Source organism: Lissotriton helveticus, chromosome 6 (assembly GCF_964261635.1).
Source record: "Lissotriton helveticus chromosome 6, aLisHel1.1, whole genome shotgun sequence".
In the NCBI taxonomy this organism is placed as follows: Eukaryota; Metazoa; Chordata; class Amphibia; order Caudata; family Salamandridae; genus Lissotriton; species Lissotriton helveticus.
The window spans coordinates 1,468,796,049-1,468,817,774 of NC_136067.1; the positions used below are offsets into that span (position 1 = coordinate 1,468,796,049).

At 44.6% G+C, this 21,726-nt stretch overlaps 1 protein-coding gene across 3 annotated transcripts in view; it reads right to left on the reverse strand.

Moving 5' to 3' along the window:
• Positions 1 to 21,726, reverse strand: part of ZC3H6 (zinc finger CCCH-type containing 6) — a 462,846-nt gene that overhangs the window by 382,581 nt on the left and 58,539 nt on the right. The window contains exons 2-3 of one of the 3 annotated variants that reach the window (XM_078649278.1): positions 12,091 to 12,156; positions 11,343 to 11,408 (exon numbers count right to left, since the gene is read on the reverse strand). The exons of 1 other annotated variant lie outside the window; for it this stretch is intronic. In XM_078649278.1, coding sequence (XP_078505404.1) covers positions 11,343 to 11,408; positions 12,091 to 12,156 — 132 coding nt within the window. The remainder of the gene's footprint in view (positions 1 to 11,342; positions 11,409 to 12,090; positions 12,157 to 21,726) is intronic. One more of the 3 variants, XM_078649279.1, reaches the window with a different exon arrangement.

Below are 21,726 nucleotides of genomic sequence, written 5' to 3' on the forward strand. Positions count from 1 at the left end.
TGCTTTTGATAACGACAATAGGTAAGGAAGAATACCTTCTGGGGGTACCGTCAACGGATGTAGACTTTGACTGGTACACCAGTGACAGAAGCGTGTCCATTTGGCTGAGTATGTCTTGTTGGTTGACATAGCTCTGGATTGCGAAAGTATTTGTCTGCAGTCTTGTGGAATACTCAAGGCTTGAAATTCCCGCTCATGAGGTTCCATGCGGATAATTTTAGCGATGTTAGGTCCGGATGCAGGATTTGTCCGTTGCTCATTGTTATGAGACTCTGGAACGTTGGGAATTGCACCCTGTTGCCTTTCGACATCTGCAGTAGGTCTGAAAACCATGCCTGCCTCGGCCAAGCCGGTGCTATCAGGATGACGTGACATGGCTCTGATCTCATTTTGCGAATCACTCGTGGTATTAAAGGAAATGGCGGGAACGCGTAAGCGAACATTCCCGTCCAGTCCATGTGAAACGCGTCTCCCTTGGAATCGCGCTGAGGGTACCTGGACGCAAACTGAGCGAATTTCGAATTGTCCCGGGTTGCGAACAAATTGAACGTTGGTGTGCCCCATCTTTGGAATACTCTGCGCAGCTGAATGTCGTTCAACTCCCACTCGTGCAAGACACTCGTCGTGCGACTGAGACCATCTGCTCGTGTGTTGAGGATGCCCTGGATATGCTGCACATGAATAGAAATGTTGTGTTTTATCAGCCATTTCCAAATTCTTTGCGCCAGCGCAGAAAGGGGTTTGGATCTTGTTCCTCCTTGCTTCAGAAGATAAAACATAGTCGTGGTGCTGTCTGTCTGAATGAGCACCGACGAGTTCTGGATTCTGGGCAGGAAAGCTTGAAGTCCCAAGAACACCGCTTTGAGTTCCAACATATTTATGTGAAGCTGTGCTTCCCACTCTGACCAGTGACCCTGGATCTCCAGCTCCTGGAGGTGCGCGCCCCATCCTTGTAACGAAGCATCTGTCGTCATCACGTATTTGTGATCTTGAGGTGCAAAGTTGAGGCCCTGATTCAAGTTCTTCAGAACCTTCCACCATGACATCGCCACCTTCATACGATGAGTGATGACAATCCGATCTTCGAAGGTTCCTTTGGATTGAAACCACTGCTCGTCCAGATGTTCCTGCAAGGGTCTCATTCGAAGACGGCAGTTTGGAACCAGTGGGATGCAGGAGGACATCATCCCCAACAATGATTTGTACATCCGCACAGAAGTGCACCTTTTTGTTTGAAGGGATGTTGCAAGGCTCATTATCTTTGCCATCCTTTCCTCGGAAGGGTATGCTCTCGTTTCCTTGGTGCATATCCAAGCTCCCAGGAATTGAATGCCCTGATTTGGAATCAGTGAAGACTTTTCCAAGTTGGTCCTTAATCCTAGCCGATGGAAAAGGCGGATGCAGCACTGAAGGGACCTTCTGGCTCTTGTGAATGATGGACCTGTCACCAGCCAGTCGTCCAGATATGGGTAAATGCAATGCCCCTGTAATCTTAAGTGGGCCGCAACCGGAGCCATGCATTTGGTAAACACCCTCGGGGCCGACTTGAGGCCGAATGGTAACACTTTGAATTGGAAATGGCGACTCTCCACGGCAAATCTTAGGTATTTCCTGTGCTTCCGATGGATTGGAATATGGAAGTATGCATCCATGAGGTCCAACGAAGCCATGAAGTCTTCCCTTCTTAACAGTAGGAGGATCTCCTGTAACGATAGCATTCGGAAGGGAATTTTCTTTATATATTGATTCAAATCCCTTAAATCCAATATCTGTCTCCACTTCGTAGTTTGCCTCTTTTTGATGAGGAAGAAATGTGAATGGAAGCCTTTCCCTCGGTGTTGTTGAGGTACTTCCTCTATAGCCCCCTTCTGCAAAAGTGAATGTACTTCCTTTTGCAGTTCCTGACGATATTGATGTTGTCTGAGCACCGGGGGATGATCTGGTGGTATTTGCATAAACTCCAGGGTATGGCCTTTGCTTATTACATCCAACACCCATTTGTCCGATGTTATGGACATCCAATTGTCGAAGAAGAGAGACAGATAATGGTCGTTTTCCGGGATCTGTTGTGTGAGGAGCGCCAGCAGTAGATCATTGTCTCATGTGAGATTGTTGGTTCCTTCCTCTATTGGAAGACCTTCCTCTGGGTTGTTGCTGGAAAGAGGAATTTGAAGGCCTATATTGATTGCCTGCGTTGTATTTCTTATATCCCTGCTGGTTATAAGGCTGATATCTATTGGATGGAAATGAAGATCTCTGAGTAAACTGGCCCCTTCCACCTCGCTTACGAAAGGACTGGAACCTTCCTTGCTGAAGTGAGCCTAGCGCCCTGGTGGTGTCCGTATCGGACTTGATGCCCTGCAGCGCCTCATCAACATGTTTGCCGAATAGATTTTCGCCATCGAAAGGCATGTCGATAATCTTCGCCTGTACCTCCGGACGGAATGATGTAGCCTTCAGCCAACCCTGTCTTCGGAGAGAAACTGCTCCTGCCATCTGTCTGAAGGCCATAGAAGAAACATCCATGGCAACATCAATGGATTCCGCGGCCGATTTTGCCCCATCACGGAAAATAGCAGCCGCTTCCTCTTTTTTATCCTCTGGGAGTGCAGCCATAAGTGGTGCCAAATCCGACCACATTTGTCTGTTAAAACGGCTAATCAAGGCCATCGCATTGGCCGCTTTAATAGTGGAGGCTGCCATGACTGCAAACCTCTTCCCGGCTCCATCCATTCTCCTTCCCTCTTTGTCTGGCGGCACCATAGAAGTAGCCACTGGGTTTTTGGAATTTCTTTGAGCCGCTTGTGTCACCACCGACTCCGGTCTCGGGTGACCTATCAGGCAGGCCGGAGAAGACTCTGGAGCTCTATACTTCTTTTCGATTCTAGGAACCGAAACTGCGATGGAAGCCGGCATCTTCAAAATCTTTAGTCCTTCATCCCACAGGTGAGGAATGATCGGGATTGAGCGAGCAGACTTTCTGGCGTCATCCTTAAAATCATATAAGAAACATTCAGTTTCTTTGACCTCCATGTCCAGGTCAAACCTCTTAGCTGTTTTTTCCATTATGTCATGAAAACCTCCGATATCCTGAGGAGGAGAAGTGGTTGGCGGAGGAGTAGGTGAAGGATGAGACGGCAAAACTTATTCATGCCATTCCTGCCCTACTATAGGCTCTTGAAGGATTTCACCTTCCTCGGGTTGCTCATCCTCGTCAGTGTCCGTAAGGTCATCCCTGATTGTGACCACTGGAGGTGACCTCACAGGCTGAATGTGAGGAGTAGAATGGGCTCTTGGAGGCTGTGAAGCAGGCGCCTGTGTAGATGGTGTAGGCTTATTCGCCTCTGGGAAACGACGATAATAGTCGTCAATCATGAACCTTAGGTCAGAAACCAAAGCCGTAGGAATGGAGATTGACTCTTCTCGCGACTCCTCTCGCGACTCCTCCTGCTGCTCCTCGTCCTCAGTATAGTCGCAAGTCTCCTGAAAGGATTCATATCTTGTAGATTGAGACTGAGCCCTCTCCTTAAAGGAAAACACCTCTTCATCATCTGTGTCCTGGCTCTTTATTTTAAGTTGCGAAGGACTGTAGGCCACTCCAGACGACTCCTCTCCTTCCGAATCCTGCTCCAGCAAGGAAGATGGAAGCAGAGTGCTGAACCTTTTGAAGACTGAAATGAGCGAAACGATATCAAAGTCTTCGATTGAGGTGATTTGAATGCATTTGCCGTTGAAAGTGCACTCATCGTCGTCACTAAAACCATCGTCGGCGGGACCATCGTCGACGGGATCCCCGTCGACGACTTCGACACCGATTTTGACGTCGACGGATTCTTCGTCGCCGACGGATTCTTCGTCGTCGACGGATTCTTCGTCGTCGACGGATTCTTCGTAGTCGACGGATTCCTTGTCGTCGACGGATTCTTCTTCGTCGACGGATTCTTCGTCGACGGATTCTTCGTCGACGGTAAGATCAAGCTCGTCGACGTAGTCGTCGTCGATACGGTCTTAGCTCCTGTCGTCGACGCAGCTGTCGTCGTCGAAATAGTGGTCGTCGACGGTGAAGTCGTCGACGGAGCAGAAGTCTTTGCCACAGATTTTACAGCAGAAACCAGCGAACTGGTCGCAGGAGCAGACCCTGCCCCCTTCTGACCTGACAACTTCTTGATAGGAGTAGGGGGAAGAGAAGAGGTTTCCTTCACCTTAGCTTTAGCCTTTTTAGACTCCACCATTCCCTCAGAATGTGAGGCCTAAGTCCTCACCAGAGTCCGAATCTGATGCGGCCTTCTTCTTCTGAAGCCACAACAGTAGCCGAGCCTCTCTGTCCCTCAGAGTTTTAGCAGAAAAGGTTCTACAATATTTACAATCCTTAGCCACATGCTTTGGATGTAGGCAGTATAAGCAGTCCTTGTGAGGATCTTCAGAGAAAAGCCTGGCCTTTCCACAGGATCTGCAAGGACTGAAAAGCCTCTTTTTAGAGCTTTCAGCCATCACAAAAGTAATAGGTACACACAATACCTTAATCCAGAAGGTTAAACAGTTGAAAAACCAAAGGTCAATAGTTCACACTGGAACAGTAAACTGAGCAGAGCTCAGTGAGACTCCTTTCTCACACGGAGGCGGTTGGAAATCTAAGGCAGGAAGCTTCTGCTGGGGAGTGTGAGGGCAGGGCAGCAATGCTGATTGGCTGACTTTTGGACCAAACAAGGATGAGGTCTGGTTACCAAATATTACAGTCCCTATGGGCTTTTCTATGCAGTTTTTTCTTCTCTATGATACTGCTATGGTCATTCTGTTACCGTGAGACTCCCACCATGACGACGGGGAAGATACAAGCATGTGAATCTATGAAAGATGTAATACTGGAGAAACATATTTACTAAAAGTGGATATGTGGCAATAGCTTATCTGTTTTATATGCCAAGAACATATAGATTGCACATTGCACATTCCCATATCATCCCCTTTGCTTACATTAGTGGTCTTTTAGTTGTATCAGTTGCCTAGATATTGCACATGCCCAAAGCCATTAAATTGCACTTAGCCAAAGATCTGTAATTAATAGCTTGTCAGTTGCAATGGAAGTTGTACATCTATTGCTTGCATCAGCAGTTTATCAATTTCACGAGCAAGCATACTGTCCTGGTGGCAATCCAAAATATCTTTTGGACTCCCTCAACAGTTATTTTATTGAGAAGATCCCCAAAATCAAAACCAGTATCCCCAAGGCCGTCTCACCCCCTGATCTCAGTGACGCACCCCGTAATTCCTCACTCTTCTCCAACTTCCCCATGATCACTCAAGAGGGTTTTTTCTCCCTCTGCAGGAAAGTTCGCTCTGGTTCTCCACGGGACAGCTGTCCGCGGGACAGCTGTCCCCCTCACATTGCCCGGGAGATTTTTCTCAACATCCCCAACCCCCCCTTCTCTCTCCTCAACAACTCCCTTACTTCCGGCGTGGTCCCCAAATCTTTCAACTGCGGTAGTTTCGCTCATCCTTAAAAAAACAGGAGCCGACCCTGAGGCACTATGTAATTTCTGCCTTATCTCGCTACTCCCCTTCTTGGGAAAAATTCTGGAGTCCTTTGTAGCAAACTGCCTAAGTACCTTTGTGGAAAACTCCCACTATTTAGACCCCCATCAATCTGGCTTCAGGCCTCAACACTCCACTGAGTCCATCACCCTGGCCGTCCACGATGAAATTAGAAAGGGGGCCGATCTGAACACCTCACAGGCATTGGTGCTCCTGGATTTGTCGGCGACGTTCGACACCGTCGACCACGCTGTTCTCCTCGATCGGGTCGAGAGCGCCGGCATCCGGGGCCCACCGCTGAGGTGGCTCACCTCATTCCTCCAAGACCTTTCCACCTTCGCCTCGGAGGAAAAAAGTTTTACCTGTGGAGTTGCTCAGGGCTCCTCCCTCTCCCCTCTTTTATTTAACCTGTATATTCTTCCCCTGATCTCCGAACTCCAGAAAAGATCAGTAGTCATTTTTAATTATGCCGATGACCTTCAGCTCATCTTCAACATCGATCCCTCCCCTCCTCTATTGAGAACGTTCAATCCACCATGACCTTCATCAGCAGTTGGATGAACGCAAACCAGCTCAAACTTAATCCTTATAAGACTGAGCTGGTTCTCACGGGCCCCCAGGCATTCCTTGGAATTCCAATTTCTAGCCCCTTTCCCTGGGCTGTCCACCATCCCCGGTCAAGAGCCTAGGCGTCACCATCAGCGACGACCTCTCCGTGAGGGCTCAAATCAATTCGGTGGTCTCTGTCTGCCTTTTCCACCTACGGTGAATCAGGAAAATCAGCAGACTTCTCTCACATGAAGCTCTCATCCAAGTTACCCTGGGTCTAGTTATGTCCTGCATCGACTATGCGAACTCCCTGTATGTCGGAATACCCGCGTACCAATCCCACCGACTCCAACTCATCCAGAACCAAGCAGCGAGGCTTATCCATGGCCAGCCAAAGTTCAGCCACACTAAACCCCTGATCAGGAGCCTTCATTGGCTCCCAGTGGCCCAGGGCAGCCTCTTCAAACTGGGCTGCCTGATCTATAAAGCCCTCTCTTCCCAGGGACCCTCCTTTATTGCCTCCCGAATCCACTGCTATGTCCCTTCCCGCGTCCTACGCTCCTCTTGCTCCAATCTCTTGTCCCCTTGCACTTTCAGACGCATTAAACATGGTGGCCTGAGATTTTCCACCCAAGCTCCAGTCTTCTGGAATTTCCTCCCCTCAGAACTCCGCCTAATACCTTCCTACTCTCAATTTAGGAAGTCGCTTAAGACCTGGCTTTTCTCCCAAGCGTACAACTAACTTCAACACACTGCCGTGACCTTCAGCCCCTCCACTTAAGCGCCAAGAAACCTCTGGAGAACGTGCGCTCTATAAATAATTTTTATCATATCATATATCAATTGCCTAGCCCATGTCTCTTACCAAAAGTTTCTACTTTGGATAAAACTATATTTCTTTATACTGTACCTTGTATTCATAGCAATACAAACTTTTCAGTAGCCCTTATGCATACCGTGCAAGGATTAATGTATTGCTCATTGCATGTTTTATACATAACCAATTGATGCATGGTCTGTGTTCTCCATATGAAAGCTATGACTTGATCTTTTGACTGACCTTTCAGATTACGGCAAACTGTTTAGCTGGAAAGGACTTAAAGGAGCAGGGTTAAAGCCTGTGGAAGAGGCGAGCAGCGCTGCGCTCAAGCTTTTTGCTCAGGTCTTCACACTATTGCGCTATGAGAGGATACCCATGGCTAGAGTGCACTATACGTACCCCAGTAAGGTAACATGACATCCCAGCAGTGACCACACAAATGTGCGAGAACTGTGTGGTCAGCCAGCCTTTGCGACCCTTAAGACCCTAAGGCAGTAATACCTGGAGAGAAGTGTTTTTCTTACATTGGTCCATGGCTGCCCTTTGGCAATTTAGAATTTCACAGTTTACCTCCCATGCTTTTCTGTCATGAGCACCAAAGCAACATGAGTGAGCTGTACCTTACGTGGTGCTGACGCGCAGCTATAGAAACAAGCAATGATAAAGCTAGTAAATCTGGTGTTTGCTAGCCTGTGATGTTTTATTGTTTTGTGGCAAATATATGCTATAGTCCTTAAAAGTGTAAATGTAATAAAAAATACTAATGCTGCTGCGTTAAGGAGAGGGGTGCCAATAAAAGCCCTCTGATTTGTTGTCTGTGATACTTCATCTCGGTCTGTGGAGGGAGCTGTCATTGTAGTCCCTTTTCTATGTCTATGACAACTGTCAAATAGTCCTACTGTTATGTTGATGGTTATTGCAAACCGTAGTCCTACATCTATGTCTATGTCTATTACCTGTCCCAGTTTTTAGGTCTCACCTACGCAGCGTGCATGCACTGCATAGGTGACCTTTAGCCGTTGTGCAGCTCTTTTTCAAATCACATACTCGTGCTAGTGGCAGCATACACCTTGCGTGAGTGCGCGAGGCGTGTGCTTGTTAAGATATGGGGCCGCAGCACTTGTGTATTGCTGGGTCTGTCTGACCACATTTCGACTTGCACTTCAAGCTACTGTCAATAGTAGCACTTCATATTTTTTAAATACGGGGGCCGCGTGTTGTTTCCACTTTCCAATACCGTGTTCTCTTCATATTATAGCAGCACTTGAATATTAGCAATTGCGTGCTATATAGATTCCTTTTTCATTGTATTCCCACTTCTGTGAACACTTATTTGGACGTACATATGACTAGTGAAGGTGAGTTTACGTTATTTATTATTTATCGGTTGTCATATGTATATTTGTTTAACTTATGGGTTACTCTCTACATTCCATCATGATGAGGCTTGTTGGTTAATTTCACTGTTACGTTTAAAAAGAGTGTCTTATTTCCAACACTTCTTTTTACAATGCATGTTCGGTATTCCACACCCTTTTTGCATTCTGTGTCTTAAAATTCCTCCAGGACACCGATCCTGAAACCAAGGGTAAGGCCGAAATCCTGGGGCGGTACTATGCTAATTTGGCTTAGGCATATTTTCATTTGGTGCCCCAAAGTATTGGTAGGAGGCGAACCACTAGTGGCCTTTTCAGGTTGTCATGTGTGCACTGCTTAACTTAATTCATGCGCCACCTCCCCATGCGGATCCCAGGTCGGAACAAAATGGTCCTGGGACTGGGGCAAGGGCAGAATGAACGGCACCCAGTGCGGAACCAAGGGCGGAGCCGGAGCCGGCAACGCTGCACCTTGTGGCGCCGGGTCCGGAGCCAACGGCGTAGGATCCTATGGCGCCGGGGCTGGATCCTCTGGCGGAGCTGCCGGGCCGACAGGATCTGGACACGGGACTGTGGGCCCGAAGGTGTGCCGGAGGGAGCCCGAGGCCTAAAAAGGCCGTTCATGGCAGCAAGAAACACTTGCACCTGTTAGGGAGTCGCCGACGGACCCTGGTAGGGCTGGTAGACAGTGGGACTCCTACGCTCCAGGGGAGCCGCGGGGGCGGAGCCCCTGTGCCCCTCGTCAGACTCAGAGGAGCGACGGGGGGGCGTTGGAGAGTGAACACGCTTCTTCGACTTCTTTTTATGACGTTGTTTACCAGAATCGGAAGGTGAAGACTTGGAGCCCGAGGAGTGACGGCTCCGGTCCCGTGAGCGGTCCCGGGAACGGCCCCTAGACCTGGAGCGGTGGTGTGACGAATGCCGGACGTCCAGCAATTTCCGGCGCCACACCCTCATGGCCTTCGTGCAATGGATCGACAGTCCCGGGAGTCGTGATCAGTCTCCAGGCAGTAGAGGCAATAATCGTGGGGGGTCTGCCACCGACATATTACGGCGGCAGGCCTCACAGGGCTTAGAGCCAGGCATCCCTACGTGCACCAGGAGAAGAAAAGGGGGAGACAAAAGTCTCAAATAATAGTCAAAATGTGACCAAGGTACATGCTCAATCCTGATCTGCGCTTGCTGGCGCGGAAAAAGAAAGAGCTGACGCCAGCGCGCATGGGTGGCGCCTAAGTACTCTCCATGACTTCATCTCGGCGCTTACGACGCCAGTGACGGACGCGTAGCCGCAGGACGCCACCTACTGACGTGCAGGGGTACTGCTAAGCAAAACTTTCCGTATCCAGTCTGACGCCTGGGGATATTCTATGGTAAGGAATCTATCACTAAAGTGTCTCTTTCAGATATAATGCACATTGTATGTAGAATACTTTTTATGCCGCTGTTTTGTACTGACCAAATAAAGTGAGCAGAATTGACTTGACTGATTGATTGATTGATGCTGTACCTGTCAACACGAGACTTATCTGCTTTCTGGAGCAGTGGGTATTATATGCAGTAAATTAAGATTTTTGGGAAAATTCCACTCGCTTAACTCGGACAAAAGGGGATTTATATATGGGTCCCATATCTCTTGGACGGCATCTGCTACGAGCTCCATAGAGAGTGTCAGCTTTTCCATTCCTAATGTATGGCATAGTGTATGCAGCCAGTTTGCTCTGCGAGACGCTACAACCACACAATGAGGGAATAGCTTGCTTTGCTGCTACCAGTGAGAAGACATTTGGCAGCCTTTCATAAACTTTAACAGGAAAGTTAGTTCATTAGGCAGGCCCAGTATTACATTTGCTGGAAAAAGTGGGATTTGTTTATCCAAGGTTGAGTCAGTCATCAATCACCTTCTCCTGTACCATGTGAACGAAGGGCAATGCCACAGCACGTGAAGAAGCTTCCACACCCCCGCCAGCACTCCATATCTCTCCGGGAACCATTTCTGTATTCGAGCCGGAGTTAAATACCATTAACTTACCATCTTGGTAGCGATTTCTCTAAAGGAGACATTTCACACTGTTTATTCTGAACGGTAATAAACATCTTCCCATTCTTTATTTGTGAGCCTGTAGGGGCTGGAGTTGCGACCAAGCTACTGCAGCAATAATACTACCATAGAGTCAACAGACCTATCCTTTTGAAGTTCAAATTCTGTTACTGAACAGAGGGTAAAATTAAAATGTCGGTATGATATATCAGCCAGAATCTATTAACACACCGAAATGAAGGGCTTCCCAAAAGACACAGAAAGGACACTTTGGAAAGTATATACTGAAGGAGTACGACATCCCAACAAGTAATATCAAATCAAAAGTGAAACCAATGTACCCAACATTGTATCTTACCTTTGTTATTTTCGCTTTAAAGGCTTACATTTCAGCTTAATTGCACTGCTATCACTATCTGTCGGACTATAAGCAGTAGAGCATACTCACCAATCCCTTGACTTTTAGTTAACTAGACCCACAGTTGAAGGTTTCTTTGCACATCATAAGAAAGATATGATCACATATAATAAGCTTTCGTACAACCTGACAGATATCTTTACTCATAGTTGAAACCAACTGCAAAAACCACTGACAATCCGATAGATCAGTGATGTATAACGTAAGTCCAGAAAAGCTAGGTCCATGTTAGATAATTAGGTCATCCAGGAAAGGGAGCTGTACATACAATGAATCTAAATGAAAACTCATTATAGCGTTTGTGGTCATCCTAAATATATTAAATTAATCCAGCGAACAAGGGCCAACAATGCTGAACAAGTTATCAATCAGATCAGAGACTTATGAAAATGTATTATTAGACGAAGTCCAGGAAGATGCACAATGCAAAGAAATTAGATTGCCTCATCTCACAGTAGATTAAGGAGTCACTCACTTCTAAAAATATGTATAAATACATAACTAAAATATATTGATAAAATAGATCCCTAAAAACTAGGAGCCAAACAAAACCAAACACTGTGACAGCAAACCAAAAGTGAAATCAATATTATCAACATATTTCCTTACCTTAGCTGTCTTCTCTTTTCAGGCAGACAATTCAGCTCACTTGCATTGCTGTCACACTCTGACTGACTGTAGGTAGTAGAGTAAACCCTATTAAAAAGTACACTCACTAATCCTTTGACTTCCTTAGAAACCTAAACGCACTCTTCAAGATAACCGTACCAATGATCATTGCTTGCAAGAAGCTTACACATGAGCTTATAGATATCTTCACTCGCAGATGAAAACAACTGTTCAAAACCACATATAACCCAATATGGCAGAGGTGTTCAAATTAGGTTCCGAAGGCCTCAGGCCATACCAGACATTTACAATATCCATATTAAACAGACGTATAAACATTAAATATACATTTAAACCCATTGTACAATCAGTGATTGTCCTACAAAATATGCAATTGGTGCAGTCCTTGGACCTATGATGAACACCCCTACAACAATCAATCACCGAGATTGGACACTCCGATCAAGCTATTAGGTGAAGCCAAGTAGATTCAATAAAATACTCTCGCTCAAGGATCAGTTTTGGTGGAACCCTTCTTTACCGATCACATTTGGTGCCAAGAGTTACAATGGGCAATATAGAGAATTGCTGTGACCCACAGAGTGCCTTCACCAGAAGTAAATTAGTAACCTACTTCCCAAAATACAAAAAAAGATATTGCAGATATTTAAAAGCAGGGTGACAACCAAGACCAAACGTCGTGACAACACACCAAAAGTGAAATCAATATAATCAACATCTTGCTTACCTTTGCTGTCTTCTCTTCCCAGGCTGATATTTCAGTCCCAATGTACTGCTGTCACTCTCTGTCTGACTGTAGGTAGTAGAGTAGGCCCTGTTACTAAGTAAATCACTAATTCCTTTACTTTCTTTGATGCCTACACTCACTTATGAAGGTATCTTTATATATGTTCAGGTATGATCACTCTTGCAAACTTTCATTCTAGATCTCATTTACCTTAACCGGGCAAAAATGCTTATGTTTAGACACATAACAAATAGTTAAAGAGAAGTCAAATCAGACACGCCAAGCAGTTCATTAAAAGTCAAAATTGGGGAAGATTTGCAGGTCAGTTGTCACTACTGTATAGGCAGTGGTAGCTGCTTAGTCTGAATGGAACTGCACCACCAGAAAATGGATCAGGAAATCAAAAAGGCTAATGTGGAATAGTGCCAGGAATAACAGAAGAGACATCAATCTACATTGTGTTTCCTGACTAAATTCAGAGGGGCCTGTAATCAGCTCAATATTGCATTATTTCTCAATCAAGACCACTAATGTTATCTAAGTGCAAACTTTTCCTTTAAATTGAGTGTACTTGATCAGCAGTCACCTACATTCGTGTTCTAGATTCTCCAGGTTTTTCCAGTTGCCTTGTATACTCAATCTCACTGGCGAGTCTGGCTATTGTATTTTTGTTGCTCCACATCATAATACTCTACTCACCTTTTCTGGAAATACATCAAAAGAGTAACCACTCCCATACATCAGAAGTGTATCTCCTTTCCAATATGCTATTGGGCAACTGATTTCTGTGATTGATTTTATCATCCACATACAGGTCTACTTACCAACACACTAAGACGTCAAACCTTCCTCTGTAAAATTAGTTCCCATTACTGTGGTCCTTCAGCCAAACCCACCCTCCCTCCCCATACATGGCGTATGAGTTTAAAAGTGTATGTCTAGGTGCAACATGGTGATTCACAAAATATAATCTCTCAGTCTCAAAGTGAGTGTGAGCAGAGAAGGGGCTCTTCAGTCATCCGTTTTCCTACAAGCCTTTTTATTGTTTCCCAGATGATAGGCCCAGTACGCACAATACACATCCATACAAAGCTCAGAAATAAGCCTACAAAGGTGAACACTGCACAGGTAGGCTGTAAACTCAACACGACTGGGTACTAGCTTCCTGCCAGTGCTTTGGATAAGCAATGGTCTCTATAGCTGTTATCGGGATAACGCTGCTACAGGGATAATACTCTAGACTTCTAAAGGAGCTCTAACAGAGGAGCTTAATTGCTTCCTAGGACTGTGATTCAGTAACTGATCTCTTGGCGGCTGGAACTTGCTTTGATTATTCTTCAAGCTTGAACCTGGGATAACAAGGAGCCAGCCAGTATGATGAGATGAGTGGCCACGGTGAGAAAGTAAAGAACATCACATTCATGGCCCATCAGTGGCCTGTCCCTCTAAGGACTGTGGTACTGGTCCAAAAAAGAGCCACCAAAGCAACCAAGAGGCAAGAGCATGCCCAAATGTCAAAAACACTGTTCCAGATCAAAATTAGCTCAGTCAGAATTCAGAGAAGGCACAAGCACGTACAAGAGGAATCAGAAGCAGACACTGCCTGGTGTGCGTAATCCCCTGAGGTTGATCTCCAGCACACAATTACACTTGGTGTTGACAGTGAGCATAACATGGGTGTACTTAATGGCCTTGTTGTAAATGTATAACAATATGTGTACACATTCATGCCATTACATAGTTCCAATATGGCTGTTGTTGTGCCTAGATGCAAGGTCATGGTTATCTTTCAACTATATAAAACATTTCAAAATGTCCAATATATTTGTTGCCAATTTTCTACAAGCAGTGGGAAAAACAATAGCAGTTGGTGCCAAACTAGCAGAGGTGTGAGGGAGAGGGAGAGAGGGGGAGAGGGAGAGAGAGAGAGAGAGGGAGAGGGGGGAGAGAGAAAGAGGGGGAGAGGGAGAGAGAGAGAGAGAGAGAGAGAGAGAGAGAGAGAGAGAGAGAGAGAGAGAGAGAGAGAGAGAGAGAGAGAGAGAGAGAGAGAGAGAGAGAGAGAGAGAGAGAGAGAGAGAGAGAGAGAGAGAGTGAAACACTGAATGCAGGCTTTTTTTTAGTGATGCAACAGAAGGAGGAGAGCAGAAGGAATTAGAGTTCTATGCAGATAGAGGAGGCATAACTACAAAGAATAGAGATGGGGAGGAGAGTTAGAGAGAGGAAGGGCATATACTCTCATCATGGGCTAAAGCTCAGGTGAAACAGAAACCAGCAAAAAGAAGACAAAAAAAAAAAGTTCTCCAGCGTCAGCAGTAGGAGTTTACACTCAACTAATGAAATGGAGGGTGAAAATTGAGAGCACCAGGGGTGAAAAGAAAATGGAACAGGGAAGTAAGTCATTAATTAAGGAGCAAGAAATTGAAATAGAGAAGGCGGACAACAATCTTGGGCTAATGGAAGATGCAAAGCACACTCTGTGTAAGTTAAAGTATGTTACAATGTTGCCTGTGAGAGACAGCTAACTAAGGTTGTCTATAAAGAGTCTGCAAAAAAAGTTACATCAAGTTACATCTGGTAGTGATCTTTTGACAACTAGTTTGAGAAGCAACCCCGGCATGAGTTTCTATCAGGACTGGAGACGAGGATTATGCTTTACTTTCCTCACTTTATTTTTCAAGCAGCCATAACAAAACATTAGTAAACTCTCTTTCGAATAAACACTAGGGAAAACACCACAAAATAAAGTCTGTCAATGGCAACAAAGTGTAGTGATTTCCCTTTTGACCCCACTTTTGTGTTCCACCTTAGTTTTTCATTTAAGGCTGCTACTGCTCGCTCTACATAGCCATATTAAACGCATTTCTTTTTACAACATTATTTTGAGAATATTGTACATGTTGCTTGCTATTTAGGGACTCTTCTTGGGATTTCATCTACACAGTTTGTACAAGGCTACTGGGAATACATAACAAAATAGTGTACTGTGTTCTTTACTCGTTCAGCAACAGTTCCTAAAGTTTAGACATAACAGTTGGATAGCGGCATCTCCAGCACAATTGTTTTATCATATAAACTGTGCCTGTCCCTCTGGGGGCCAGAGACGAGAATTCCGACAGAGACAACTGCTCTGGAATGACAACAGTGCCCATATGCACCCTGTGCAAACTAAGTTTACATTCATGAAGCAGACCACCTAACTGCATACATTAGGTCTGCGGTCCTAGGCCAATCCCAGAGATTGCAAAAGTATACCTGTGCTTCAATAGTCAGAGTAGATCTAGATATATAATTTGACATGGTTGGGATGTTTGTCCTATACAGTCTGTTAGTAATGCCAATTACTCTGTTTAGTTGTCTCTGCCTAATGATCGCAGCACACTTGCTTCATAATAGACTACACTAGTTTCAATAAATGTATGGTAAACTTCCTTTGTGTCTTTCTTACGTTTACTATGGGCATGCATGAGAGAGTAATTTAGTAAGGAAAGGGAAGGATCTGTTCCCATGGTTTCCTTCGGTTCGAGGTTGCCGAAACCCTTGTTATTCTGGAAAGGTTAGAAGTTTAGGTGAAGCACTGAGGTAGTCAGGATTGGGCCGAAAGGCACTGACATGGTAGAGGGACTCAGCCCCTACATCCCAACGCCCTGTTGTCATAAAACAGTTCTGTGTAACCAGCAGAATCCAAGCAACATGGTGCTACCAACTTTAGTCAGGTACTTATTTTGGAAGTCACTTGAGTTGTACGTGTCTGTTGCCCTTCATACCCTATACCCGAGACGTCCGTGGAGTTAGGAATTAATCCTTCACTGTATTTTTAGGAAGTGCCTACATTTTGTCTGTTAGTTGTCCAAGCTTGAACCTTTAAAAGGATACCTATATTAATGTTTCTGCTCTCTCCTTTACTTACATAGTAATGTAGGTGCCACAACCTGTACCTATTGCTGACAATTGCAGACCTGCAGTCCATGCTTTATATGAGACATGACAATGTTGGTTATGATGCAACCTTCGTGGTTGAAGCCCACGACGCCTATAGATTGGAAGTCTTTTATTATCGGGCTTATTTTCCAGCTGTGGGTGCTAACATGCAAACATTTCATATATTTATACTAATGTTGCATCCCCGGCTCAAATACAGAGCATATCAGCAGCTACAAATACCACTATCTGTTTGGGAAAATCAAAACTGGTTCTGAGGAGCTCTAGTACCCGTGCTGAGCCATGTTCGCACAGGACCCTTTAGAAATAAAGGGACCACCTGGCCCGTTGGCTGGCTATACACAATACTCTTATGTACAAAATCTCAATTCTAATGAGCTAGTGCCCTTATACAATAGTCTAGTGAGGCTATTCAGAAACTTAACGCAGTTTGTTTCACGCACCTTGATGGCTGTCCCGGCACGGGAAGCCCTAGCAGGGCAACCGCAGTTGCCAGCTGTACCACAAATTAGTCCTGTAATTATTAATGCAATTATGAGTAATTTCCCCGCTAAACAGGATAAAATTCCATTTTGGATAGCTCAACAAACAAACCAAATTGAAGCTGTGTTTCCCCCTTAAGGGTCCACAAAATAAACATAGGATATTGACTACATGCCTACTCTTTGGGATGGTTCCCGAAATAGGTGACTGCGCCACTTGGGGCACAGTCTTTACTGCAGCATATACCCTTATTCATGGTACTACATTTATGGCAATCTTGCCAGAGGTGTTGAAACAGACACAAAATGAACACACAGCAGCTTCTGCGCTGGACTTGTGGATGAAATTAAAAGGGAAAAGTTCCCATTGTCTCCGCAATGATTCTAGCAAACATTAAGGGCAAAGTAGGATATTTGTTGATATGCCAGGGGCTCATACTGGTCACACCATAGCAAATAATCACATCTTGGCAAACCTAGTTCTGACAAGGACACTGCCAAGCTGACGCCTGAGTTTGTTAAAAAAAAACGAAGGGATAAACACAAACCAAAAGAAAAGATTAGGTCGCAAGGAGTTTCTCCTCAACAGGAGACCTCTGAGAGACACTATAATTTGCGTGATCGCACACGACTGAAGCCACCTGATAGGTACCAGTATTTTTATACTCGTCCTTCATGTTTGTTTCAGGACTCGATAGATTAACAAAAAGAGAGGAGGGGGTTTTGAGCACAGACAAGAATACATGAAACCAAAAAAAAGATTCACAATGCTCTTCTGACATGAAGATAAAGAAAGAAGAGTAACTTTCACAGTTTAAACCCCAATTTCAGGGAAATAAATTGGGTCTTTAACCGCAAAATATGTCACTAACACTGAGAACCCATCTCCTGAACAGGAGTTGGGTGGTAACTCTCCTCGACAGTGCAGCAGAAATCACCATAGTATGGCTCTGTGTAAATTCCTCCACCTACTACCTATAGAGTGCAGAAAAACTATTGTTCACGCTTTAGTGACATTCCAACTAGACTATGCTAACAGTCTATACCTGGGCCTACCCGACTATTTGTACAGAAAGCTGCACACAATACAGAACGCAGCTGCGAGGCTTATATGAAACATCCCCCTCAGACATCATATCTCACCTCATTTGCCCAGCCTTCATTGGCTGCCAGTAAGGAAGCGAACAGAATTCAAGGCACTCACCATTACCTACAGAGCAATAAATGGCACTGTCCCCCATTACCTTAGGAAACAAATTCATAAATCCCATCAGACAAATCTCAGATTAAACTACCAAGAACTTCTTGTTACAACTCGTTTTGCCAAAGTCAGAATAGGTAGACGCTCTTTCTCTGTCAAAACAGCCATCCTCTGGAATTCCTTACCCCTACAAATCAGAAAGGCCCCTTCGGAGCTCAGCTTCCGTAAGCAGCTGACAACTTGGTTATTCAGTCTTCCTTAGCCTCGGACGGGCCCCACTATGTTGACTCTACCACTCCTCCACTCTGCGCAGCGCCAGGACACTCCCGTCGGGGGTCGCCATGCGCTTTATAAGATACTTTATTATTATTATTACGCCAGAAACGCCAAGAGTTTCTGGTGGAGAAAGCAAATGATAAATAAATTAGAGTTGAAACCCCAGATCGGCGCCTAGGCCCTCAAAATAGATTATATGGTTTGGATATACAAATTGAGGGTGATGCACAGCGCACCATATGAGTAATATTCAGGGAATATTTGGAATTATAATAGGACATCCTCTCGGCGGAGGTCAATTGACCCTTGGCGTTTGTATGCTCGACCCAAGAAGGAGAGGATGTAATAATACCATAATTTTCTGGGCTTGTCCCTGATGAAGTTAAACAAGCCTACGCACATGGGCTCTTTCACAAGCCCCGGCTTTATACCGCAATCATATCAGCTGGGATATGGACTCTCCTTATCATCTCATACCCATAAGGTCCAGCCCGCAAGTGCAACCACAATACCCAATTAAACAGGATGCTAAAGCTCCTGTTAGAGAAATGAATAACTATGTTTCCAGTGGCTAAGCCTGACCACTCCTATTGTATAGTCTTAGACATATAATCAGTAATACACCAAAAAGTTAGTGCCTGAAAGCAGAGACCGGACTGCCCTCTCTGCACTAGGCTCTCAATGTCGCTTTTACCGATTCCCCATGGGGTAAATGTACAGTCTGGACTGTCTGCTGCACGCATTGGGTCCATTCCACATGATACTGACACAGACGCATTGTTCTACATAGATTACAGCTACAGCACGGACGACAACTTAAATACACATTTATCCAGAGTGGATCACATAATATTGGAATTGGCTCAATATGGCTACAAATTCAACTTTAAGAAATATTATACAGCATTTCTAAGTGTCCTGTTTCTTAGACACAAACTTACCCATGAAGGAAAGAGCCTCGTACCACACTTTCTAGGGAAGTGATCACTGCAACAACCACCCAATACACTTAAGAAATAGCAATCCTTACTGGGATTCCTGATTTTTGGCAGAACTTACATTTCTGATTATGCACAGCGCATCAATTCATTTTATGAATCATTGCATCCTGACTTTTCAAACTTACTTTGGAACATCAGATAATACAGACATTCTCAGATCATTCCAATCTGACTTGCTTGCTACACAACACTTACATACAAGGGCCAATACTACAAATCTGGTCATCGGTATAGTTGCAGGTGCCATTGGCTTCACATATATCACTTTTAATGGAGGTGAGAGTGTTGATAGCAAGCAAATCAAGTTTATATTCCAATGCGAAAATGCACGAAAAAAATACTAACTGCACGTTAGATGGTTGTCATTAAAGAAAGGACACTTGGACCAAGCACCAATATTTGGTGGCATGCATTCATGGTGTGAAGTTGGATGTCAACTTCCTACAACAAGTTTCTAGGTGACTGCACTATGTAGTTGGCTAAACTGGACGCATTAATTCTGGCAATAGAGAGTATGTATCCTGAATTAACCACTCTTTTAGTGTGTAATAAGTATTCTAGTGTCCAGTCATTTTTGGAAAATTTGCATTATTGCCATCATAATGGCTTCAGAGATTCTAAAGCAAACACTATAAATCATAAACTGCTTTTAATGAAGGTAGCAGACGTCAAAGGTAGGTTACAGCAGGCTCATGTGATTCATACATTGAATGTTTAATGTATTGGAATACATATTGCTGGAAATTCTTTGGCAGGTGAAGCTGCCAAATCTGCAGTTTCGACTGACAGTTGCTGCGATTACCCGTTCTCATACGAGGATAGATGACAATATACTAGTTGTGGTACATGCTACACATGACGGCACCCCTTTGCGTTGGGAGCCTCCAGCTAAATATAATTATCATTTGAGCGAACAAAATGTTCCCTTTGCTACAATTCCAGGGGTTGATTCCTAACCAAGACTGCAGGCTTGTATTAGTGATAGCTGCGCATGAAGGTGTTGCTTCCGCACATGCACGTGTGGTGCCACAATTACATTATTTCAACAGATTTATTGGTGGCATGGCTTGTACAAACAAGCCAAAACATATGTCCTTTCTTGTGACATTTGTCAACAAATTAAAAGTTCAATCGTGGACCTCACTTTTCCCCCACCAGAGATATACCTGTTGATGTCGAAAAAACCTTTCAGCTGCATTTATTCGGACCATTGTAGGTTCCTTAATTGGGATGGTGCTTTAAAATAAATTCTACTTGCAACTGACTCTTTCTCAAAGTTTGTCTGGGTGTGGTCACATCATTTCACTGACGCTCACACAGTTATTAAAGATTTGCAAATCTTTATTGGAGCATATGCATGCACTACATTCCAGTCCGACCAGGGCCCTACTTTCACCTCGAAAGCATATAGGGATTCTATGGCTTCTCTGGGTGTAGAGGTGCATTACCCCTCCCCCTATCATCCAGAGGGAAATTCGGTGGTGGAGAGGATGAACCGTGACTTACAGAAATTCTTAACGGCAAGAGTATTAGGTTCAGGACGTAACTGGATCCATCACTTATAAACAATGAAAAGAGCCCTTAATACTCTATACATTCTCAGGGTGGTCAGACCCCATAGAAGGTCCTCTTTAGCATCAAAATGGTTGTTCCAGACCTTGCCGATCCCAAGATCAAGGCAGCAACCATGCCCTTTGATGTAAAGGATCCTTCTGCAGTCTTTCAGGACTTACAAAACTTCCACAACGGGCAAGCTAACGAACAGTTGAAGACATCTGGAATTCAGGAGCAGCCAGCGTCTTCCGGATGGATTCCACAAGTTGGGAATATCATTCGTGAGAAGATTACGGTGCAGAGGCAATTTGGCCCATCATAAAGTGCACCAGTACCAGACCTCAGTGTTCAAGGTACAAAAACCGTGATATTGCCACAGCTCGCTGGTTGTAAAGACAAGCTATTTGCCTTCATTGATCATCTGAAATTACATCATGTGCCCGATTCTAAACTGTAGGCCCTGGAGTATTTTATGGTAGTTCCCTAACTCCTCTCACTACCATACAGGAATTTCCTCTACAGCTTGTGAGCAACGTCAAAGCGGTTTCTCTTCAGCTGGGGAGGGGGAGCAGTGAATGAAATGATGGGAGTATTGCACTCACTACTGCGTCTCCTGCAAATTATGTCGTTTATAATGATCCACCCCATGTAAAATTTACCAGTTCTTTTACTACAACTGCAGCTCCTGTTTTTAAACAAACTGCTTCTTATTATTTTGTAGAAACATTTTTGTATCCGACTCTTTACAGTTCCAACGTTCTAGAGACTCCGCCTACACAGGTATGAGTTTTGCTTTCACAGCTGAAACACACGTATCTGGTCCCTCCTTGGATATATGTTTGGAGAACACTTTCCTTGATTTTCCTATTTCTTTGGATTGGATTTACTGACAGTTTTGTTTTTGCTAATAAATGGCTATAACTTTCCAGTACGCTCTACCATGGAACTGGTGGATGATGTGTTAACACCTTACTTTCCCTTACATAAACTGAAAAGGGACCTGTCCCTCGTGAACATTTCAGCTCACCCAGTAACTGACGGAATTGTTTGGGATAAGGTCCCCTATGATATTTTTGGTCCTCCAGAAATTCTGCAGAATCCTTGTCTTTAAGGTCTCCATGGGTGATGTTATTGTACCTGGTTCACATTCTGTCAATTGGGATGTTGACACTGTTAACTTCAT